General features: G+C 48.2%; 1 protein-coding gene across 1 annotated transcript in view; it reads right to left on the bottom strand.

Annotated features, from left to right (window-relative positions):
• The window catches only part of GRID1 (glutamate ionotropic receptor delta type subunit 1), a 1081869-nt gene that overhangs the window by 243415 nt on the left and 812563 nt on the right, over window positions 1-25891 (bottom strand). Inside the window, exon 4 of the mRNA XM_084841879.1 lies at window positions 387-440. Coding sequence (XP_084698005.1) covers window positions 387-440 — 54 coding nt within the window. The remainder of the gene's footprint in view (window positions 1-386; window positions 441-25891) is intronic.

Below are 25891 nucleotides of genomic sequence, written 5' to 3'. Positions count from 1 at the left end.
CATATTTTTCAAATGTACGCACTTTCAAATGCACTTGTCTTTGTCCACGAACTGCATCACAAGCTCAGAAATGTATGGACTTGGCCAGCAGATTGAGTCCAAGTCTGTATTCGAGTTCAGGAGGGGTAAATCCTTAAGAAAGTGAAACAAATTTCTCATACATCCCTACTTCAACCGGAAAATATAGGGAGGCAAAAGAAATGCATATGAATACCATGGAATATGGTGGTTCTATCACCTCCATCCCTCTGGAAAAAGAAAATGTCTGTCTCCAGCCTCAACCCCAAAAAGGAAGACACATTTGGCAAGGTAACAGTGAAACAAATGGGAGAAAGAGAAACCACACAGTACTAGCAATTCCAGTTTATGCATCCTCATTCTCTTACCTCATTTACGTAGACCCAGTGACTATCCTTTGAAGCCAGGTTGGTTTCCACAGCCTAGAGAAAGAAAGGAGAAAAAAAAAAACAATCAAACAACTAAAAATAAAATAAAAGTTGCTGGAAAACATTGCCCATTTAATGTATACCTTGTGCTAGTTTACAATATTTATGTGTCTGGCAGTTTTTGCGCTCTGACATTGGTTCAATAATTAGCAGTCACCTAAAAGGTCATACACTTCACTGTGACTTATATGGCCACCTGCAGCAGTAGAGTTTACAATGAGATAACAATGAGGCATCAAAGAATAGGAAAATCCACAATGCAGGAAAATCCACAAGAACTTGGTTTAATTCTCATCGGTGTATAAATCCAGAGACAATGTTTCTTAGGGCCTTCTTATTTTGTCCACATGACATAGGACATATATTTATTTATTTATTTACTATATATATATATATATATATATATATTGCTGCTGTACATCAGTAAGACGTCCGAGCAGTGAACAATAAAAGGGAAATACTACTACTACAGATTTAAAAATCAGATCGTGTCAATAAAACTATGACTTTAATGACCCCATGTATGTCCTAAAACCACCAACTAAATTTTAGTGCAACAAATTCTCTGCATAGTTATTACTAATGTTAGGCCACTTGGTAAAGCCATACTGAAGAAAGAAACATCATTTTTTACCAAATGACTACTATCACTGTAAGCAAGTACACATTTACCCATAAACAAGAAACTTGGTTTCCTTAAACTCTGAGAATGGAAGGTAGGGGAAATGAGCATTATGGGGCTGTGGAATGAGAATGTTCCCTGTCTCCACACAGGCATGGACAGATCTGTAGGGTGGGGGGCGGGAATCATTTAAACCTGAGATTTTGCGGGGAAGATGAAATATTTTCAATTTCACTTGGTAGTCAATATGAGGCCTCTTGTTACCATTCCCTCTAATGTGACAGTGGTAGAAGATTTCCTACAAGCAATGGCAGAGGACAGACCAAGGCTCCCAGAGCTGTGCACAGCTTTCAAACTTCATATCCTTCCTGAACTGGTTATTGTATGGTGTAACAAGAAAAGTCAGTGGGCTTATCGTCTGCAGTAGTCGGTAGACCACTTCATCTGCAGCTCTTCATGAGTTTGGGGAGCACCACATTTTCAGAGGAAAAGCAGGCAAGTCTTCTAGCTCATGTTCACCGCTAATGGTTTTTATAGGAACTACAGTGACTGCTATTACAGAGCCAACACTTAGCTCAGCCTTCCCCATCCTGGCACCCTTTAGACTCCTATCATCCCCAGCCAGGGGTGATGGGAATTGTAGTCCAACACATCTGAAGGGCATCAAGTTGGTGAAGGGTGGTTTGGCTATTCCTCCTGTGCTGTTGTGTATCATTTATGGGTCAGTTGCTCTTAAAATGTTATGGATCTTGTTAATGGAAATATTTTACAGTATGTACAAAATGATTCCGTCATGTGTATGCTGTTTGAGTGTATGTATGTGCGTGTGCATCCATTTCTCATAAAATCCCCCAAAGGCTCTAGTCTTCATTCTGGACTAATGACCTGCAACATTTCCATCAAAGACGGAAAACTGCTTTAAGACAGATAGTGCATTAGAAAGTAGAGACTTTCCAGCTTTCATTCATTTCACCTTAAAAATGTCCAGTCACTTCATTTCTTGCTGATTTAGTAGAAGAAGAAACAAGCTGAAATGGACAACTTGTTTCCCCTTACTTGTACTTCCAGCAAATTTTAACAAGCATATTATTTTTCCCCTTTAAAAGACCTTCATTAATTGCAGTCCATTAATATAATTCTTCAGGTCATTAAACTCTGGGTGGAGGTAATGGCTTGGATCCTGAGAACACTGAGTGGAAGGAAGCTTGCAGAAGGGAAATCTCCTGCCCCCATCTCCCCACTGCAGTTGGAGAGAACTGAAAAGGGGTTGGATCCAGATTTAGTCATATTTAGAAGAACAGTCATGATTACTTGTGTCCCATTGATTTCAGTAGGTCTACTCCAACTATAACTAAATTTGGATCCAACTCAAACTGTATTACATATGTTAATGTCTGAAATGTCAGTGTTCTCTTAAATTTATTACTATGGTTATTGTTGTTGCTGCTGCCACCAAATGTCACCTAAGGCAACATTCCAAGATAAGTTTCAAGGTTCCTCTTTGGAAAAAATATCTGAAGAATTTTGACCGAAGCAGTAAGGGTTTTGATAAATGAGAGACATTTCTCTGGGAATTTCTGCACATCTCTACTTCGGACCCACAAGAAATATTAATGTAGCTTGTTTATTCAGGCTATACTGTGGACACCATCTGCCTCTCCCCAGCAAAGTATATAGATATTTCTCAAATGCAGTAAACAGTGTTGGTAAGATCTGGGCTGCAGTTCCCACAGAATTTCAAATAAAATAAAATTTTGAAGAGTATTTGGAGGTTCATACTCAGGAGAAAAAGCTGAGAAACGTTAAGGGAAGTAAAAAGTGTTTCAGCTCTTCTAACACAATCTCTCAGGGGGGTTCCACACAGCCACCAGTAAAAATAAATACATAAATAATGAAATGCTTAAAATCATGTTTGACTGCTATAGTATATAAAAACATGTGGCTGCAAATATGCTTGTGTCCATAAACTAATTCACAACATTTAAACTATATTTTCTCAAATATATAAATTGTTCAATGAATTTTACCTTAGTAAGCCAATATAAACATTTACACAGCAGAAACAGAGGGCCATGTTCCCTTCGGCTGATTTGGTAAGTATCTTTATCCCATGTGTCCAAAGTATCTCCTCCCATGAACTTTATTCATTCATTTCTTTTCTATACTGCCCAATACCGAAGCTCTTTTTTTCACTTGATTGCCTATATAGGACCTCCTGCAACCATCTGTATCCATGAAGATGAGATTCATGAAGGTGAGGTTTACTCATGATGGGCTGCTTTTGAAGCTATGCTTTCTATACAGCCCACTCTGTTCTTATCAGTCTCATCTGAGAAAACCCAAAGAGACATTGAATGGAGGGGAACTGACACCTGCCAGCTAGATGAAACTGCCAACTGGATGGATACAGCTGAACCATTTGAGGATGAAGGGGGGGGGGAGTAACGAGATGAAATGCAAGTATTTGGTGTAAAACTTGGGCCACATTGATTGAAAATGGAACAATCTGCAAAGGGAAACAAAGGCGGGCACTTCTCTATACCAGACTATTCTGGCCTTGTATCAGGTGACACATTAGATGCCTATGGAGTGGTGTCCTTGATCGCCACCCCTCAGAACTGCTCAATTTTGGGACGGGAGGCCTTCCCCTGTCACCTCCCCTCAGGCTGCGAAACGCCGAGTGGGTGAGGAGAGTCGGCCTCAAAGGTAATCCATATCTCCCACCTCGGGCTGCATAACTCTGAGCTGGAAGCCTCCAGCCTCCAACCAGTCACCTGAAACAGTGCCTCTGAATGCTCACCAGCCCTATACCCCACCAGAAGTGCCAGCACATAACTCCCTATCTAGCAATGTGACCAAATAAACCTGAGTGATTAAATCAGACCAAAACAACCTACATTACTCCCATACCCCACTTACAGTGTGAAGTAGGCAAAAAGACCCATAGCAAAGGCCAATCAGACTATGAGCCAAAAATTTCTACTTGGCCCCCAAAAGGACCACCAGTAAAACTCACACTGCACCCAGGGCGGGAGGGAAGGAGCCACGCAACAAAGAGGAAACAGGGAAGGGCTCCTCAGCCTAACATGGGCAGTAAGCCCCTCGCCTCCGTGGTGATGTCACCTCCAAATGCCAATGGCATTTGCCCCGTCTTGTCTCTCTCCCCCTCCCCCGCAAACTCCCTCCTGTAGCCAGGCAAGCCAGATGCGGGGGGAGGGTTCATCATGAAAGAAACGTCGGTGGCTCTCAAACATTTCCTTATTTTGTGTTCATATTCTGCAGCTACTAACAGCTCAGTCCCAATACGTAATGCACAAGTACATTTGTCCTTACAGTGGGATGGGATGGTCATAAAATATGACAGTATGCAAGTAACACTCAGAATTACACTAGTGTCACAATGTCATAGCTAGGATTTCCAACTCTTAGCCTTATATAAGCATTAAATTCAGTAGAAGGGTAGGGACACAGGAAACTGCCTGTACTGAGCCAGATCATTGGTCCCCCTATCCCACTATTGTCAACACTGACTGGAAGCATCTCTCCAGGGTTTCAGGCAGGATTCCTTCCTAGCCCTAATTGGAGGTGCTGGGGATCGAAGCTGAGACCTTCTGCATACAAAACATATGTTCTGCCAGTGAACTACAGTCCCTCCAAGTACTTGCATGGCAACAACCAGTGCTATCTGAGTAGTGCATTTCCAGCTAAAGGATGCCAACTAGAAGAACAGGACCTCCATGGCCGCCCGACCCCTGTCTGAGATCTTGGATAGCTGCTGTTAGAGTAGACGATACTAAACCAAGGATCTAACTCAACAAAAAGCATCTGCATAACTTGGTGGTTCTGTGACATTTTTCAAGTACCACAAGGCCCCATATAACTTTCTTTCTTTCTTATTTATTTTCATTATAATTTAACATTTAACCTCATGTGTTTCGGCTCCTGCCTTTCATACAGTTTGCATGCCACATGTAGATGCTTCCTCCATTTCATTTCTTGCTTTATGGAATAGTAAATAAAAGCAAATGTCTATACATGGAAATCTCCCAAGAGCTCCAATAAGATCTCATTTTACAAAGCTCAAATGTCACATATTATTTATTTGCATGTTAACTACCAGGCAATGACATGCTATAGCACTGTCAACCCAACCCAACTTAATTGGTTGGGTTGACAGTTGTCAGGAAGGAACATTTGTTTAAAGCCACAAATTTAACTATTACTAACAATGCAATCCTGCTGTGCATGTTTACTCAGATGTAAATCCCCCTGTCTTCAATGGGGTGGGTTTACTTACTCCCATGTACATGTGTATAGGATTTCAGCCTAAAGAGTTTAACCTTGCAGGTTTGGAATTTTAGCAACATGGCTTGTGTTGGTTTTGAAGGCATACTGATGCCTTTGCATATTAAAAAGGCCAGTTGCTGGTTATTTGCACACATGTTGCTCTGGTAAGGGAACAGAGATCGTGTTTAATTTAATCAAGAGCTTTATTAAACACATGGTACAAAGAATGTTCCTCAGTGATTTTCAGATTTTCTACTCTCTGCATATACTTGTCTGTCAAAGATAGGGATGGCGGAGAATTTCTCCCCGAAACTTCGGGGGGCCGAGCGCCAACGTGTTCGGCCCCCCGAACAAGTTTCGGGGAGAAATCCTCCGCCCCCCCCGCCCCCGCCCCCCCCCGGGACGGGACTTACCTTCCCTGAATGTCCCTCCCGGCGGCGGGTCCAGCTGGCGGTTCGTCTGGTGTTCGAGCGGGGCGGGAGCAGCAGCCGGTCTTTCGACCGGCTGCCGCCCCCGCCATTGCAATGAAAGAAAAAAAAAAAAGACCCCTGATAGGCTACGTGACGATTCACGTAGCCTATCACGGCAAGATTTGCAAAGTCAGCCGTGATAGGCTACGTGAATCGTCACGTAGCCTATCACGGGTGACTTTAAAAAAAAAAAAAAGCGCGTACGCGAATGGCGGCCCCCATAGGGAGCCGCCATTCCCCTTCCTTATTTGGTCGCTGTAGTCTACGTCAATGTTTACATAGACTACGGCGAAAATAAGGGCAACGCTATTTGCGTTGCCCTTATTTTCGCCGTAGTCTACGTAAGTATTGACGTAGACTACAGCAACTAAATAAGGAACGCGAATGGCGGCTCCCTATGGGGGCCGCCATTCGCGTACGCGCTTTTTTTTTTTTTTAAAGTCACCCGTGATAGGCTACGTGACGATTCACGTAGCCTATCACGGCTGACTTTCCAGATCTAGCCGTGATAGGCTACGTGAATCGTCACGTAGCCTATCAGGGGACTTTTTTTTTTTTTTTTACTTTCGTGTTCGCGGCCGGGCGAGGCGGGAAGCCTCCTCCCCGGCCTGAATTTCGGCCGGGCGAGGCGGGAAGCCTCCCCCCCCCCGGCCTGAACTTCGCAGGGGGAGCAGCGAAGCACTCCCCCCCACCGCGAAAAAGCTGTGAGAAAAGGTAAGTGACTTTCGTTCACCCCTAGTCAAAGAACCCCTGCATATTGTACAGGACTCTGTGGCATGCTGTAGGTGCATAGGGGGGAGAAACGACGAGACAACACCAATAGAGTTGGGATAAAACTGGGCCACGTTTATTGACATATTACAATCTGCGAAGGAAGCACCAGCGGGCACATAGAAAAACAAGTAATCATGACAGGTGTTGAGTGAGGCATTCATCGTCTGAGGCGTGGCATCCACCGTAGCCACCCTGCAGATCAATCCACCCAATTCTGGACTGGGAGACCTTCCCTTGTCACCCCCCCTCGAGCCATGGAACCCGAGTGGGTGAGGAGGGTCATCCTCAGAGGTAAGCCGTATCTCCCAACTCGGGGCCACGAAACCCGGAGCCGAAAGCCTCGGGCCTTACCAGTCACCTGAAACGGTGCCCACGAATGCTCACCTGTCCTCTCCCCCAGTGGAGTGCCCACCCGAAACCACCAGTACAGTTCTGTGACCGGATGAGAATAGCAATCGGATGATACCAATCAGCCTACGTTACTCCCTATCCCACCTGCAGTATGAAGTAGGCAAAAAACCCATAGCCCGGCCAATCTGGCTAAGAGCAAAAATTCCTACTTGACCCCCAATCAGGCAACCACTACAACCCACACTGCGTGTTGGGCGGGAGGGAGGGAGCCAGAAAAGCCGGAATTAAAAGAGGAGAGGGGGCGGGGCGGCCTAAATATCAGCTAGCTCACCCCCTGCCCAACTGGGATGTCAAGAGCGAGGGCCAATGGCCTTAGACCTCATCCCGCCCTTCCCCCCCCCCACAACACATACACCCCTGCAGCCAGGCAAGCCGGACGCAGGGTGAGGGGACTTGCGGGTGCATAGGGGGGAGAAATGATGAGATGACACCAATAGAGTTGGGATAAAACTGGGCCACATGTATTGACATATTACAATCTGCGAAGGAACCACGGGCGGGCGCATAGAAAAACAAGTAATCATGACAGGTATTGAGTGAGGCATTCGTCGTCTGAGGCGTGGCGTCCACCGTAGCCACCCTGCAGATCAATCTACCCAATTCTGGACTGGGAGATCTTCCCCTGTCACCTCCCCTCGAGCCACGGAACCCAAGTGGGTGAGGAGGGTCATCCTCAGAGGTAAGCCATATCTTCCAACTTGGGGCCACGAAACCCAGAGCCGAAAGCCTCGAGCCTTAAATGGTGCCCACGAATGCTCACCTGTCCTCTCCCCCAGTAGAGTGCCCGCCTGGAACCACCACAGGAGGGTGACAAGCCTCTGCTTAGTCACCCTCCCCCACACCTATGCAGCAAAACACTCCAGGATGCGCAGATCTGCTAAAAAGAAAACCTTGCCTAGGTCAGAGATGACCACCATCTTCAGGGATCCCAACCATCATTCCATGCCCCCCTGGCAGTAGGTTGGACCCAATGGTGGCAAGTCCAGGTCAGCGACACCGAATCAGCCATAAATCTCAGGCTTGAAGAATCAGGACCTTGCCCTTCAGCAGACATAAATCGTTCCCCCCATGTGCAGAACCAGAATCTGCGGGGAAACTTTCACCAGCCCTTGCTGGAAGAACGTGGGCAGGAGGCGCTCCCAACGCATGCTACATCTGCCCAACCACTGAATGGTGGCACACCGGTTGAGCCCCAGCCAGGCTCCGCCACTTGAGGAGGCACTCCAACCCGCCCAGAGAACCAAGCTGTGCCCCCAGATGAGCACCCATACCAGTTCCCTCACACTCCTGACATCTGAAGGAACAAGAGACAAGCATGTGAACACCAACGTCCTCATATTCGAAAAGGCCCAGCAGTGGTCTTGCAAAGGCCCGGTACGCTTTGGAGTGCCACTGGCCGACAGACTGCACTTTGTATTCAGGGTATTCTGCACATACCCCAGAGACGCCGGGCAAACCCAACGCCTTAAAGGCCGCAGAGCGACTACCCAGAACTGATGTTTGGTCAGGGAAGAGGAGTCACTAAAGCCAAAGAAGGGGCTGGGGAGACTCTCCCAGACCTTGAGAAAAAGCCCCCAGGGCGGCAACCCGACGAAGGTCCAGCACCAGGGCTGTGAAGAGCGATGCGCTGACCCCACTCCCGACCCAGTCGGTTCTGTACTTCCTCAGCCGAATAAAGACCACCCGCTGGGGAAATTGCACATCACCAAACTGCAAAACCTTGTGTGGTGAATTAACAAAAGCGGGCCACAGATCCCATAAACCCAGCAATATGTCTGGCGGCAGAAGGGCTCTGGAGTCTGGAGGCATCAGGGACCCCCAAGACCAACCCCGGAGCACCTGCCTGACCCAGAAGTCGGCAGTGTTGTCGGCCCCACCCTTCATCTTAGCCCAGAAGGCCAGTGCAGCGAGCCTGCCCCCCAATAGTCCAGGCAGAGAGCCATAGTTCCTTTCATGGGCTTTTGCAATTGATCGTAGTCCTAAATTGATTCTGGCTGAACAGTATGCTGAGGGCTTTGCTTGGGAAGAAACTGGAGCCAAAACTATGGTTACTCTAGCAGGATACCCTATGGGCAGGGTGAGAGAAAATCAAAGGAGCCTACACTAGATCTTACTTAAAGGCCAGGATTGGACTCATCTCCTGCACTGCCATAGTGCTGGGCATAGTAAAGGAAGCTGAATAATAGGAAAACTCCTGCTGTACGTATAGGCCCAGACAGCACCCCTCAACTGTCACAGATAAAATCTTAACAATTTATCATCTACTTCCAAAGACTGTCTCCATTCAAAAGTCACCAGGGGAGAAACGCGAGATAAGTTAGAAGCCACAGAATTAAATACAGAATGAATATTTGGACCTGTGAGTAGCATTCTAAATGTTTGTTAGCCATTCTGCTACTTAATGCGGAAGCATAGCACAGCAAACCTCCAAGTTTTAACAAGGAAGCTGGTTGATTTTTATTTTCTGTTTAACACACAGGCTTATAAAATATAGGGATGGCGGAGAATTTCTCCCCGAAACTTCGGGGGGCCGAGCACCAATGTGTTCGGCCCCCCGAACACGTTTCGAGGAGAAATCCTCTGCACCCCCCCGCACCCCCCCCAGGACGGGACTTACCTTCACCGAATGTCCCTCCCGGTGGCTGGTCCGGCCGGCGGTTCAGCGGGTGTTCGAGCGAGGCGGGAGCGGCAGCCGGTCTTTCGACCGGCTGCCGCCGCCGCCATTGCAATGAAAGGAAAAAAAAAAAACGCCCCCTGATAGGCTACGTGACGATTCACGTAGCCTATCACGGCTAGATTTGCAAAGTCAGCCGTGATAGGCTACGTGAATCATCACGTAGCCTATCACGGGTGACTTTGAAAAAAAAAAAAAGAGTGTACGGATAATGGCGGCCCCCATAGGGAGCCGCCATTCCCATTCCTTATTTGGTCGCCGTAGTCTACGTAAACATTTACGTAGACTACAGCGACTAAATAAGGAACGCGAATGGCGGCTCCCTATGGGGGCCGCCATTCGCGTACGCGCTTTTTTTTTTTTTAAGTCACCCGTGATAGGCTACGTGACAATTGACGTAGCCTATCATGGCTGACTTTGCAGATCTAGCCATGATAGGCTACGTGAATCGTCACGTAGCCTATCAGGGGGCGTTTTTTTGTTTTTTTTTACTTTCGCGTTCGCGGCCGGGCGAGGCGAGGCGCCTCCTCCCCGGCCTGAATTTCGGCCGGGCGAGGCGGGAAGCCTCCCCCCCGGCCTGAATTTCGGCCAGGCAAGGCGGGAAGCCTCCCCCCTCAGCCTGAACTTCGCGGGGGGAGCAGCGAAGCGCCTCCCCCCCACCGCGAATGGCCTTCGACGACAGGTAAGTGACTTTTGTCCACCCCTAATAAAATATCAAATTCGAAGGTCAGGGGAAAAAATTAACAACAGGAATTAGCTGTTGGGTACAGTTAAAACTTTTAAAGCTTTTGCCACCCTCCAGGTGATGCCACCCTGGCTTCAAACACTGGCACACTAAGTTGGTGGTCTGAGCTTTCTCTTGCCTGTCCACCATGAAGGTGGACTGAGGGGCCTGTGATTGTTCCAACCCATTGCCCCTGGTCGGCAACTGGTGAGTAGGGATGTACGAAAGGGACTTACCTTGTCCCGCAGCTTGCTTCGCGGTGGGGGGGAGGCGCTTCGCTTCTCCCCCCGAAATTCAGGCCGGGGGGGGAGGTGCCCCGCCTCGCCCGGCCGAAATTCAGGCCGGGGAGAAGCGCCCCGTCTCCCCGGCCGCGAAAGAAAAAGTGGAAAAACAAAAACCCGTGATAGGCTACGTAACTATGAACGCCCTATGGGTGCCGCCATTTGCGTTCCTTATTTGGTTCCGGTATTCTACGTAAAGGTTTACGTAGACTACGGCGAAAATAAGGGCGCTGCCATTTGCGTACGCACTTTTTTTTTTTTCAAAGTTACCCGTGATAGGCTACGTAACGATTAACGTAGCCTATCACGGCTGACTTTGGAAATCTAGCCGTGATAGGCTACGTTAATCGTTACGTAGCCTATCACTGGGTTTTTTTGTTTTTTTTACTTGATTTTGTAATGGCGGCGGCGGCAGCCGGTTGGAAGATTGGCTGCCGCCCCCGCCCCCGACGAAATGCCGCCGAAACGCCGCCAGGACCCGCTGCCGGGAGGGACATTCGCCAAAGGTAAGTCCCATCCCGGGGGGGTGGGAGGGCGGAGAATTTCACCACCAATTTCGGGGGGCCGAATGCGTTGGCATTCAGCCTCCCGGAGATTCGGGGAGAAATTCTTAGGGATGTACGAAAGGGACTTACCTTGTCCCGCAGCTTGCTTCGCGGTGGGGGGGAGGCGCTTCACTTCTCCCCCCCGAAGTTTAGGTCGGGGGGGGAGGTGCCCCGCCTCGCCCAGCCGAAATTCAGGCCGGGGGGGGAGGCGACCCACCTCGCCCGGCCGAAATTCAGGCCGGGGAGAAGCGCCCCGTCTCCCCAGCCGTGAAAGAAAAAGTGAAGGAAAAAAAAATCGTGATAGGCTACGTAACGATTAACGTAGCCTATCATGGCTAACTTTGGAAATCTAGCCGTGATAGGCTACGTTAATCATTACATAGCCTATCACTGGGTTTTTTTTGTTTTTTTTACTTGATTTTGTAATGGTGGCGGCGGCAGCCGGTCAGAAGACTGGCTGCCGCCCCCGCCCCGCCGAAACGCCGCCGAAACGCCGCCAGGACCTGCCGCCAGGGGGGACATTCGCCAAAGGTAAGTCCCATCCCAGGGTGGGGGGGCGGAGAATTTCCCCAACACTTTCAGGGGGCGTCGGCACTTTGCCGAATGTATCGGCACTCAGCCTCCCAAAGATTCGGGGAGAAATTCTCTGCCATCCCTAGAAATTCTCCGCCATCCCTACTGGTGAGGAAAACTCTGCTAGCATCACCCTCCGAAGCTGGCAATTATATAAGTTGGGTTAGCAGCCCGTTACCTTCTAGGAGATGCTCCAGACGCATGCCGCGTCCACCAACCACTGAATGGTGGCATACCAGCTAAGCCCGAGCTGGGATCCGCGGCTTGAGGAGGCACCCCAACCAGCGCCGAAAACCATGCTGCGCCCACAGACGAGCACCTTCACTGGTTCACACACACTCCAGCCATCCAACAAAGCACATTCCTCCCGTTAAGTTGAAGAAGCAAGCTGGACCGCTGATCGTTATCAGCACATGACCTGAGAAAGGTCCTTGCCTTTCCCGCCCACAGGTTGTTCCTTCCTAGATGCAGCACCAAAACCTGCGGGGGAACACGTACCAACCCATAATGGAACGGAGTGGGAAGAAGGTGCTCTCGCTTCAAGCTGCGCCTGTCAATCCGCGAACACGTGCGCACTGGAACAGGCTGCTGTGGGAGCTGCCACCTGACCTATATGTGCTACAACCAGCTCATAACACCATGCTGTGTCCGGACATGAGCGTGTGTGAGCACGGGTTGACGTCCAATACATTGGTCTAAAGGAAGAAATAACTGTGAAGACAAGAAATGCCGAGTAGTAGAGTCCACACTTTAGGAATGGAAACAAGACCATAACTGTAAACTACCTGGAGGGCTACAACTACTGCAGCTGAATGAGAGAGCAACACCCCAGGGCTCCCTATCAACCCTGGTACGGAAGGCCCTTGTCATGTGAGACATGAAATGCAGCGTGGCTTACACTACTTAAATACACAACACTCAACAAGAGCCTCTTAGCATGGTCTCTGGAATATCCGACGTCTGGGTATCAGAGGAAACGTTGGCACTGGCGTTCAACCTGCCGTTTCTATGCCTCATGAGAAAATAGGTGTTGCACAGGGGGCGTTGCAAATTCAATACTACTACCTGATCCATAAGGATTGGATTGTGGGAGGACTGCGTTTTACTGACCTGAATGCAGTCCTGCCCTTCACACACAAGGAATTTAAGAATGGACATAATGCCTTGAATCTAGGGATGTACGAAAGTCACTTACCTTCTTATGAAATTGATTCGCGGTGGGGGGGAGGCGCTCAGTCCCTCCCCCCAAAATTCTGGCAGGGGGGGAGGTGCCCCATCCCTCCCCCTGAAATTCTGGCTGGGGGGGAGGCACTCCATCCCTCCCCCCCCGAATCCTGGCCAGCCGGGTCCGCAAATGGCGGCAGCCGTAGCTGCCGCCGTTTGCGTCCCTGCAGTCAGCCGTGATAGGCTACGTAAATGTTTACGTAGCCTATCACGGCTGAGTAGAAAAACAACAACGCGCGTATGCAAATGGCGGCGCCCATGGGCGCCGCCATTTGTGTCCTTTATTTTGGCACGTCTAGTCTACGTAAACATTTACGTAGACTACGGCAAAAATAAGGGGAATGCAAATAGCGTAGCGTCTACGCTATTTGCGTTCCCCTTATTTTCGCCGTAGTCTACGTAAATGTTTACGTAGACTAGACGTGCCAAAATAAGGAACGCAAATGGTGGCGCCCATGGGCACCGCCATTTGCGTACGCGCGGTTTGTTTGTTTGTTTTTTACTCAGCCGTGATAGGCTACGTAAACATTTATGTAGCCTATCACGGTATTTTTAAAAAATCTAGCCGTGATAGGCTACGTAAGTCTTTATGTAGCCTATCACGTTTTTTTGTTTTTCATTTTTTTTTACTGGAAATGGTGGTGGTGGCAGCCGGTCGGAAGACCGGCCGCTGCCACTGCCGCCGCCGCCGCCGCCAAACCGCCACCGCACTGCCACCACCAGGAAGATTTGCCCAAGGTAAGTCCCGTCCCGGGGGGGGGGGCAGACCGTTTCGCCACCGATTTCGGGGGGCCGAATCCGCTGGCATTCAGCCTCCCTGAGATTCGTGGCGAAATTCTCTGACTTCCCTACTTGAATCAGCCTGCACAGGCAATGCTGTGTACACAGTACAAGAGAATTTCAAAAACAGGAATTCAAGAGATCATAGGGCAGCCCTTGGTCATGGCACTATGCATCAGATGATCCTATACATTGACCCTAACAGGGTAGTATTTCTTACCTCCCTTGTTACTGCACAGTTGTAACCTTAATAAATTTAACCAGTTGGCTGAATTGGCAAAACTCCTGCCACTGACTGTGTGGAGTACGAAGCAGATGCCGCCTGTTCCTCAAGACCACGCCCTTGGAGCAAATGCTAAAGCCGCTGCCCCACATATGAACGAAGAACAACCCTGACAATAAATCCAGAGAGGCAAGTTAGGCGGAGGGCCAAGGATTGGCCTAAAGTCACACAGTGAGCTTTATGGCCGAGTGGGGACTAGAACACATATTTCCAAGTCAGAACCCCAAACCCACATAGCTGCCGGTCTCCCCTCACGGGGTTGGCAATGGCTCTACCAGAGCATGAGTCAAGATTCTCGTCGCGCCCTATCCCGGGAAGCTGGGTATCGAGCCTCAGACCGTGTTTATTAACAAGGGGGCTCTGCAAGATGATCAAAGGCCAGAGTCTGAAACTTAAGCAAGGCGTGGGGCCTTCCCCTCTTTCCCCCCTCCCTTTTTCCGGTTCTTTTCTTCTCATTGGCCCCCTACCGCATTCACAATGGACAAGGGGGGGGACATACACATTCCCTTAGTCTTTTTACACCACCTTAACCTAACCCAGTTTAAGGTAATTCAGATGAGAAGAAACAAACAGGGGGGGTGTCTCAGTGCAGGCCTAGTGACCTGAAATCCTTACAAATCCAAGCAGAAAATAATTAAGTATGTGTATATATGTATGTGATTCTCCCATGCAATTACAGACCAGGCCTGACCCTCCTTAGCTGCAGCAGAGCGGAAGACTCCTGCTCCTCCAGACCATGCCCTTAGAGCAAATGTTAAAGCTGCTGCCCCACAAAATGAATGAAGAACAACCCCTTACAACAACCCAGTGAGGAAGGTTAGGGAGAAGGGCGAGGGATTGGCCCAAAGTCACCCAGTGAACTCCATGGCCTACTGGGGACTAGAACCCATACCTCTCAGTCCCAATACCGTGCTCTAACCCCTGCAACAAGCTGGCACTCGAAGGTGCCCGGGAGGTATGTAAACAATAGAGCCTGAAACCCACAGGGCTACTGCACAGGGGTCAGCAATGGCTCTACCAGGGTGTCCCCCCAGATTCTTGCCACGCCCTACCCGGGGAAGCTGGGGATTGAGCCACAGACATTCTTTCACAAAACAGGGGCTCTAAGAAGTGCTCAAAGTCTCCCTGTCTGTAATTTAAGCAAGGGGGGGGGGCTTCCACAGGATGCTAGGTAAGAAAGGGGGTGTCCTGAGTCCGGGAAGCAGACAGTCTCAGCCCTTGATGCAAAAGTGCCTCTTCTTCCTGTGGCACACCTAGGGAATGCAGGGCCTGGAAGGGCCGGACAGCGCGCCTTCCGGAGAGACTACCGCCCAGGATTGCACCGCTCCCGCAGGGCCCTTCCAGCCAAACCTTGGGCCAGATGGCCCAAGAAGGGTCGAAGATGCATGTTGCCATGTCTGCAGCAATTCCTTCAAGCTGCTCGGCCGCTGGGCCGGCTAAATATGTTGCTGCAGGCATGGCAAAAACTCAGGCCATCCCCTGCCCCGAAGAAAAAACAGGGTGCGGGAGACACGATTGTGTCCCTGCCAGCAGCTGCCATGTGCCCTGCTGGACAGGGCAGGCGGCCTAGCCACGAACAGCAGGCTGGCCACTGTGGCCTCCTCCACTCCTCTCCCGCGAGGGCCGAGGCCCAAGGGACAAGAAAGGCGCCGTTCCCGCCGCTGCTCCGCCGGAATCCCTTCCTCAAGGGGCTGCGCGCTGCCAGGCAAAGATGGAGGCCTACCTGCATCCCTGCAGGCTGGCCATAGCCGCCTCGTCCACCACCTAGGCCGTGGCCCGGGGGAGAAGGGACGCGCCTTTCATGGCGCCAGCACCGCCTTGCCCAAATGCCGAGGCCTGCGGGAGAAGAAGTGTGCCGTTTACGGCACTGCTGCCTCGTCCACCTCTACCCCGTGAGGGCCCAGGGGAGAAGGAGCAAGCTCGTGCTGCGAGGGGGGTGAACCGCCGTCGCCAAGGATACCGCCTTGCAGAAGATGCCACCACTGCGCCGCCAAACAAGCCAGAAAAGCCGGAATGAAAGAGGAGAGGGGGCGGTGCATCCTAAATATTGTCTGGCTCACCCCCCGCCCCACCGGGACATCAAGAGCGAGGGCCAATGGCCTTAGACTTCGTCCCGCCCTTCCCCCCCCGCAACATCCCCCCCCCCACCGCCAGGCAAGCTGGACGCGGGGTGAGGGGACTTCTAGGATAAACACATAGTTCAGACAAGGCACTCAACCAGCCAGTTGGGACTCACTGTCGTACTATATGAACTGCGAATGAGAACATACGCAACAAGCCCCACAGGCTGCAAATTTCAGGGGAAGATAAAAAATGGTGGATAAGCTGTTTTTCAAGAGAGCTTGTCTACCATTACTGACCTTCTTCCTGAGGATCCTTTGATTCATTTCCAAGGGACTATGCAAATCCCTGGAACACACAGGATGACGATTATTGGCATTGTGATACAATCGCTGGACACGGCTACCATCTTGGATTTTCTTCAAAAAGAAGCAGCAATTCTCTCAGGGAAGCTTTAAGAGGTTGGCTTTTTGCTCAAAATATCTGCAAAATGTTTAACAGCTTTGTGACACTCAATATGGATGAGGAGAGTGTAGGGATGGTGTAGCGGGTTGGTCAGTGAGCAAAGGAGTGGACTTCACAGAGTTCCTACCATGCTAGTAGTAGACCTGTGTAATTTGGCTTAACTGGCAGCTTAATAGTTAATTGAGAAACTCACACAGAGACAGACCTACAATCTACAGCTTTCACCTCGAAGCTGTTTTGACCTCCCTCTGCTTTAGCAGAGATAGGTTTAGTTTCCGGTGAGAAGCAACCCTAGACCCCCTGCTTCTGAGAAGAGAGCGTGTTTCTATGTGCCATCCTGTCAGCTCCTAAACTAGAAACAGACACCTATAGAAGCAAGTCCGCAGGCTTTGCGCTTTGCCCTTGCTCCAAGGGGCATTACATGCTGTCAGCTTGGAGAACGTTTGCCTGTGTTAGAGGAAGGATATCCCATCTGTTTTTGAGGGGGCCCAGACATACAATTCAGCTGTACGTAGGCTGAGCTTTCCTTGCATATATATTCTGCATCCATTTTCTGTCAATGAACTGTCATCTTCTTTTGCACAAGTGACTCTGTTTAATCTTGGTAATCAAACGAATGTCATTTGACTGGGACCTGACAGAATCAGAACCCCAGATCAATACAGATGGCATGTAAGTTGTTGGGTCCAAAATCCTAGGCAAACCCAGCTGATCTGCATCTCCCAGGTTAACATGAAGATCAGTTCACCTGAAGAATTGGGCCGCACATTTTGTGGCAGCCATATTTTTTTCTGTACAATGCAGCGATATGTCATGTCCGCCTCCTGTAATCCAGGGGCATTTGTGGCCCAGATTCTTAATGCAGAGCAGCAGCTGCTCTTGCTAGCTTCAAACTGCTTAATGCAACAAGAAAAAAAAAGCAAAAGGCAGCCCTCAAACCACCTCATGAAAGTGAGTAATGACTTTGTTGGGGGGGGGCAGGGGGGCAGAATTTTGTACGGATTTGCACAAAGAAATGGGACACAATGGACTTGACACTGAAAACTGTGAAAGTATTAAACTGATCCATCCATCCCTGGGAGCTTATATGAAGCTTTCCAGAAACAGCTCTTAAGAAACCTGTTTTGGGGGTGGGTGGCCGCCTGTCACCACTCTGCATTTACAGTAAAATAATTGTTAATATCTGCTATATGATGCTCAGTGCTCATGCATTCCATCATCTCATTTTTACTAATAAAGAGTAATTTTTGACCCATTTTAATAGCTACAACAAGGGAGTTTTAATTTTTGCAGTTCAGGCAAAATGTATTACTTTTTAGGGATGGGTGAAAGTGTGATGTTTGGGTTCCTTGAGGTTCTCTGAATTCCACCACAAAGCTTGTTTTGCCTCATTTGCATTCCTGAACACGAGCATCTTTTCTTTTTCTTTTGATCAGGAAAAATGCACATTTTTAGAAGTGGACACCAAAATGCACACTTTCCCCCCATAGGTTAAAGCATGAAAACACAGATGGGGGAGGGATGAGCATTTGCACAAGTGTGCATTTTTTAATGCAAACACAAGTTTGGAAAATTACAAAAATTTCCTTTTACTTGCACTCCTACTCGCCTTTGCATCCAGGGTTGCGAACAGGATATATCTGCATGATTTGTGAACAGGAATGAAATTCTTGTACAACCCTGTTCCCATTACTCTTTGTGCAAGCCATTACACCTTTGGACAGATTCATTGTAAGAAACCACATTGAAATAGTAAACTCTAATGAGCAATGTTCATCTGTATTTGATTGCTGGAAGTAAAGTTAGAAAAGAAAGTGTGAGTTTTATCCACAAGCAATTGAAACAATAATCTTCTGCTCCTCCACAGTGGGAGCAAGTGAGATGTAGTCAATCAGTTTGGGATTTAGCCACTGAGTAGCCTTAGGCAAGTGACTATCTCTCAGCCTGACCTGTCTCATAGCACGGCAGGTCTTAGCCCCACCCCAAATTCAAACTCTCTATCCTGTACGGTGGTCTTCTGGCTCGCTATGGCTATGGCAGCAGGATGGGATAACACTGTATTCCCCATTGAAATCAACAGTAAAATGTGCTTAATGTCAGACGAGCTGTGTCCTTAGTATCAATGTGGTTACAGCCCACCATGATATATTTCATCAATCCTTTGCAGACGGCATTTATTATTACTCCAATATTGGGAAATTGATCTCTTACAAACATCAAGAAGAAAAATATTGCAGATCATTCTTTTAAAAAATTGTGCATTTTAGCATTCACGAACCTTTCCATTGAGCTGTTGTAATTGAATCAATATTTCTCATTCCTTTGTCAGCTAACAGAGAACATTACAACCGAAGTACCAGAAAGAAAGGACTAATCAAATGGCACAACGGCCTTCCTGGTGAAAATGAAGAGCATTGTAGTGCCCTCTGGAAGTTCTCCCTGCCGTGGCTGGAGGGAAGCTGCTTGTTCTTGAGCGGCTGCCGTTTGGGTGCTGATTCTGTGGGAAACAGCCAGGCAAATGGCCCCACCCATGTGTTGTTCCTTGTTTTATGAAGCAATGCTGGAAGCTGTTGTATGATAACAACAAATGCTGTCACAACAACTCATGTAGTTGGCTCATTTAAATATTCTCCCAAGCACCCAGGGGCTGCTCACAGATAACTAGCTCACATATAGCTGGGAGAACACCTGAATTAATCTTCCCCAGCCTAGTGCCCTCCAGATGTGCTGGACAACAATTCACAGCATTCCTGACCATTGGCCATGGTGGCCCAGGCTAATGGAGTTTGAAGTCCAAAAAGACAGGAGGGCACCAGATTGGGGGAAAGCTGATCTAAAGGGACCTATATATTGTGTCAATTTGGCGGAACTGCTTATGAAAGAACGCCTAGATGCATGGGGTGAAACACACATCAACTAATGGTAGCAAAGTGCACTTTTGCCCCCTAGAAAGGCAAGCAGGTAGATTACTCAGGCTGCAATGCTACACTCACTTAGATGGGAGTAAGTCCCGCTGAACTAATTGGGGCTTACTTCTAAGTAGACATGTATGGGATTGGGCAGTCAGATAGAGATTTAAAGATTATATTTAATTTCTACAACTTAATTTATATATTTAATTTCTACAACTTAACTTACTCCATCCCCAATTTTCCATAACAGAGTTGACGATCATCAAATTATGTGCGTGGATATATCTGACTAGAGAAAGGGCTGGCACAAGACCTCCCACCACCTGAGGCTCAGGATGTGCAACACTGGGAATTCCATTCCATTTAAGGCCAACGGGACTCCACAGAGTTTCTGTCCAATAAGCAGCGGTGGACTGTAGTGGATAATTTTTTTAATGCTGGAAGTGTTTATAACTTTTGTGCACGTTAAATAAATTGACACATTTTATGGGATCATTTTATAATTATGATTATGATTACTCGGGTCTTTAAATTTGAGGAGTAGTGTGAGCACCGCTGCCATGAATGGGGGTGGGGATAATGGGGGGAAAGAAGGAGAGCAAGCCACTGCTGCCATGCAGAGGAGAAGAAAGAGGAATGTGAGCTGCCATGTGGGAAAGGGGGAACGCAAGGCATCGTTGCCACCCTCCCCCTTTCCACTTCCCCCTTCCTACCTGCCAGCCACCTCCACCTGCCTTCCCTTCAGTACCTTACTCTGAGGGGTCCTTTGTGGGAGCAAGGCATTGGCAGGGAGGTGGCCCTGAGAGTGCCTGTTGCACAGCAGCACAGGCAACCCCCAGGGCTACCACACCACCAATGCCTCGCTTTAATATAGGACCTCGCAGAGCAAGAGGCAGAGCAGCTGTTGCCACCCAGCCACCCTCAGCAAGGTATTGGGTGGGCAGCACTCTGGGGAGCCATCAGGCACCCTCTTGCTGCGGCCTTTGCCACAGCAGGGGAACAGCCAGTACTGTTCTCCAGAGCGAGGCATAAGGAGGCAGGTGACAGCCGCTGCTCTGGAGAGCTGTAAGGGCTGCTCGCCTGCTGCAGCAATTGCTGAAGCAGCCCTGACTGTAAAATAGTTGCAGCAGAAGGATCCTTGAATTTGGGATGTATCCGCTATTTTCCCACTAGAAGCCAAAAGGTCAGCTACTCTGTCTTACATAGATAAAAAGATGAACCTTGCTTATACTTGCCAAGTTCTACCTGACTGTTTCTTAATGCAAAACAGGCAAAGATCTGCAGCCACAAATGAATGGTCAAAGCTGAGTCATTGTGAATCAGGCCCCAGGCAACGCTTTGCTTGCAAGTACATCAAGGAAGTAATTCCGGAAGACCCCACCTCTGGTAAAACCATGTTAGCCAAAGAGCTGGTGGGGGATCTTGAACTAATCCCTATTTACATGTGCGTTTGTGTGGCTACCCCATTCAATCAGGGAGAAGATACATGCCACTTGTGCGGTAGTCACATTCATGATACTCCTCCTTGCCTGAAACATGAGGTGTCCCGAAATTTTGCCTAAAGGCATAATATCTGAAGAATTTTGAGAAAGCTAAGAGTTTGGAATGAGACTGGTGAATGATATTTCCCCTGGAGAGAGAAATATCTCAACTCTCTACCTGAATGTAAGAGTGGCTGCCTGCAACAGAGAGCCAGACACAGCTGTAGTAGCAGTAGCAGCAGGCAACGGAATAAAAAGAACCATGGAACATGTCAAAGATCTGAACAGAAGACCTAACTGAGGGGTAAGTAGGAGCACCGTGTCAGGTTTCAGAAAAGAGGGAAAGACCTTTCAGCGGGGGCATGTCAAGATTAACAGTAAAGTTCAAACCATGTATCTCAGATTAAATTGTGAAAATCAGTGCAATGTAAGAATATACATTGTAGGTGGGGGCTTTATACTTCCTGCGGCAGAATCCAACAGGGCATTACACCCCTGTCAATTCCTTTATGTCCCACGGATTCCCTTCTGTGAATGGTGAGTCCCACCGACTGCATTGTGCAAGGGGACCCACCGCTTACACAAGGGAGCTTTAGAGCTTCCTAGGGGAAGCCCCCAAACAAGCAGAAATACTCATTTCTGGAAGAAGGCACGTCAGCAGAACTCCCTTATGCAAGCTCTGCCAACCAGTCTCCTTCCAGGAATGAGCATTTCCGCTCATTTCAGGTTGCCCTGGAAGTGCTAAATCGCCATAAGCACCCCATTGGATTTTACCCCTGATAACCAGAGGCCTACGTGCTCCTGATAGATAATCACATGTGGTTCAACTTAGGGGACTGATTCCCCTCAATAGCACCCTTGGTGAACTGATAATCCACCAGACCAAGAAGGTCTTGCCTTTTCCCCCCACCATACCTTGAAATCTTTCCCCCCTCGCCCCGCCAATCAACTACTCTATTTTGTCTCTTATATTGTATAATATTAAATGATGGGGGTTTGGGAGGAGTGGAAGCCAACAAGGAAAAAAAAATAATGTAGAGAAAAGTGACCAGATCCAATATATAAACAGCTCCCTTGTGTAAACAGCCCAAATGTTTAATATCTATAAATGACAAGCAAGCAATAGGCAGATTAGCAGCTGTATTCTCATCATGTCCAATGAGAAGCAAGTCCGATTGCATTCTTAAGGACTTAGTAAGCGCGCCTAGGACTGCAGGCTGAGCCAGGTAGCACATGCATATTTGTCACTTGACTAGAAATGTGAAGGCCCAGAAAAAAAAAATGGAAAAATTTGGAGAAAACACACCATTTTCCACACACACACCTCTTTTAAGGACTGTTTTTGTTTTTTTCCAAAAGAATGGGAAAATTGAGGAGCTTTGGATCATGAAATATTTTCTTTTAGAATTTAAGACAATATACTTGAATTCTACAATATACCAGCCTTAACTCCCCCAAAATGATTTCTAAAAATGATGTAATAAGACCTTTATATGTCTGGAAATAATGAAGCCATCGGGGAAAATGTTTTTTTAATCCTCTCTGTAAGATGCCCAGCAGTTATTTCTTCTATTCCTTATTAAAATTGATCTAATGTATATTTTACTGATAGACATTTTGGGATGCTCCAAGTCATGCTCACTTTCCCAACATGTGAGTAGAGTCACAATTTCATAATATGGAAGAAAATGTGTATTCTTGACAGTTTGGGGTTTCTTTCTAGAGAGACCTGTGTTTCTGGGATTGTTCTGGTTAGATGCTTGTATTGGCCCAGGCCTGTAACGAAGTCACCTTTAGTTCTAGAGGGGCCTAGAGATCCATAATGCCTTGCTTAAGTTCATTATTGGTGCAATTCCCTTGTTAGTAGGCCTCTGAGCATGTGAGATGAGTCAAAGGCCAATACATTCCACACTAACAAGCTCGAAGATCTTATCAAGACCAGCCTGGGAAGTGAAGCTATGTGCTTATGCTGAACTGCAGGTGGCTGTGCTGAGAACCAAGCACTGCTAGTCTATGGTGGGAATGAACGTTAGGGGACATTTCCTGCTGTCATGCTTAGGGATGTATGAAAATTCTGCCACGGATCTCGGGGAGGCCGAATGCCAGCGCATTTGGCCCCCCAAAATCGGTGGTGGAACTGCCTGCCCCCCCGCCCCACCCCCCAGGATGAGACTTACCTTGGGCGGATCTTCCTGGCGGCGGCGGCTCTGGCAGCGGCTCCGGTGATGGTTCGGCAGCAGCGGTGGCTGGTCTTCCGACTGGCGGCCACCGCCGCCATTTCCAGTTTAAAAAAACAAAACAAAAACATGATAGGCTACGTAAAGATTTACATAGCTTATCACGGTTAGGTTTTTAAAAAAAAACCGTGATATGCTACGTAAATGTTTACGTAGCCTATCATGGCTGACTTAAAAAAACAACAACGCGCGTACGCAAATGGCAGCAGCCATGGCCACCGCCATTTGCGTTCCTTATTTTGGCACGTCTTAGTCTACGTAAACATTTACGTAGACTAAGACAGCGAAAATGCATTCCCCTTATTTTCGCCATCTTAGTCTACATAAATGTTTACGTAGACTAAGATGTGCCAAAATAAGGAACGCAAATGGCGGCGGCCATGGCCGCCGCCATTTGCGTACGCACGTTGTTGTTGTTGTTTTTAAGTCAGCCATGATAGGCTATGTAAACATTTACGTAGCCTATCACAGCTGACTGCAGGGACGCAAACGGCGGCAGCTACGGCCGCCACCATTTGCGTCCCTGCTAGCCAGCGGCCGGATGTCCGGCTGCTGGGGGAGCCAGGCAGTGGCTCCACAGAATCCCTGCAGAGCACAGCCAGCCGGCCAGGATTCCGGGGTGGGGGGAGGAATGGAGCGCCTCCCCCCCCGGCGAGGGTTCCGGGGGGAGGGACAGAACGCCTCCCCCCCAACCATAAACATAATCCGCGAAAGGTAAGTGCCTTTCGTACATCCCTAGATGCTGCCTCACTGTTAACATGTATGGTATAAAACCCATTGTACCCCATGGCTCTGGGTTCAGAGAAGCTGTCTGATCCAACCATTGGGTACACCTGTGTGCTGTAAGTTACTCAATAAAGTACTCCTTGTAAGTAAACCTGGATCTGATTTATCACTATCTTGGCACCTCTAACCTAAAAGTTCAAAGCCCACAGCTGGGGCAATACAATGCTGCAGAAGTCAATTAATATAGTTCTAATCTAAAACCAAATTGTGAAGAAAAAAAACACACACACTGTAGGTTATCCTGCCATTGTCACTACATACTATGGAACAGCATGTGGGTTATCTCACCTATGTTTCTTTAAAACAAAAACAAAAAAAACCCTTTGAGGGTTGGTTCTATAGAACACACTGCCACAGTTTTTAATAAAGTTCTCAATTAGACCTCACCACTAGGGAATGCTGCCTCAGCTATAAAACCTGCTGCCACTAGAATAAACCCTCTCTACCTAAAAGATAAGCAGTAGCCTGCTTCCTATGGCATATGCATGGAAGTGAAACCACCACTGGAGACAACCTTTCAAAATGGATAAAAAATAAGATGTTCATTAATGGAAATTATTAACAAAAGTGAATAAAACGACACGCTTCAAATAATAGTTTGAGATTGCTTAAAGGTTATTAAACTTAAAAAATGGTTGATTACCATTTCTAAGCTGAGTCTTTCCCAGCTAAACCAAATTGCAATAGCTTTTCCTTCAGATCAGATTTCCCTAAGCTCCACCCCACGTACAGGAACAGGTTTAGAAATTTTCCTAAACTTCTTTACAAAGAGGAACAGATGCTGTACACCAGTCTTCCTGTCCCTCCAGTTCTTCCTGCTTCTTCTGGCTTTTAGGATGATTTAGATGTTTCAGGGACTGCTTGCTGAAGTTCCATCTGGTCAGACACAGGGTAGGAACCTAAAATATGATATGTATTATTGGGTTTGCTCATAAAAGGATCATGTTTGGTATATTACATTTAAACATATAGGCTATTCAGACAATAATTACAAATTTCCTGAGTTTACTTTTAAAAGCATTTAAATATAATGATAATTTTATGAGCAAACCAAGTTATAAATATTGGCCCTATTCAGATGCACACTGAGGCAAGGTGGTTAGGCTAACCATGGTGCAGGGTGGTTAGCACTAACCACTGCGAGAGCCCCTGCCACATGTGCAGGTAACCATGGTCCACAGTGTGGTTAGCCTAACCACTCACTAACCACCATGGTTACTGCTAGACTCCACAGTTCTCCAGTAGGGGCCATGCATCTCAGTGGAGGAAGCTGCTGCAGGTGGCCATTTTGGAGCCCCAGCGGAGGAAGCTCCTGTGGGCGGCCATTTTGGTGCTCAGTGCTGCAGCAGCCAGAGGCCACCTTGGGGCTCGGCACCACAGCAACTGTGGGTGGCCATTTCATGGGGGCTGGGGGGGTGCAGATTTGAGGGAAAGGGTACCATTTGAGGCAGGAATGAAGCTGTTTGGCCAGCTGCCAGCTGGCCCGGGATGTTTTCCCTTATTGTGGTGGACACAGGTGCTTGTGCCTGGGAGTGTTAAGTGCTCAAGGTCACTGTGCAAATAACAGCAGTAAAGGATCAAAAGCATCTTTTTTCCCCACACGCTTCTCCAATATTCATACTGTGGGCAGGGATGGAGAGTGAGGAGGCTGGCTCTCGGCTGCTGCGTCATGTGTTGCTAGGCAGATTTGGACCATGGAGATCTGGAGCACTGGCTGGAGAGGATGGGTCAACTTTGGCTGCTCTTCCCACGGAGCTCTATGGTGGCACTCAGTTAACCACAGGGGCCTGTTCAGACGTCACACTAAGCAATGGCTAGGGCTGCTAACCAGAATGCAGCAAGTGGTTAGTAAGCA

Source organism: Heloderma suspectum, chromosome 3 (assembly GCF_057233095.1).
Source record: "Heloderma suspectum isolate Gila_16-S chromosome 3, 16-S_ref, whole genome shotgun sequence".
In the NCBI taxonomy this organism is placed as follows: Eukaryota; Metazoa; Chordata; class Lepidosauria; order Squamata; family Helodermatidae; genus Heloderma; species Heloderma suspectum.
Note: the sequence above shows the minus strand (reverse complement) of the source record. Positions and strands in the feature narration are given on the sequence as shown.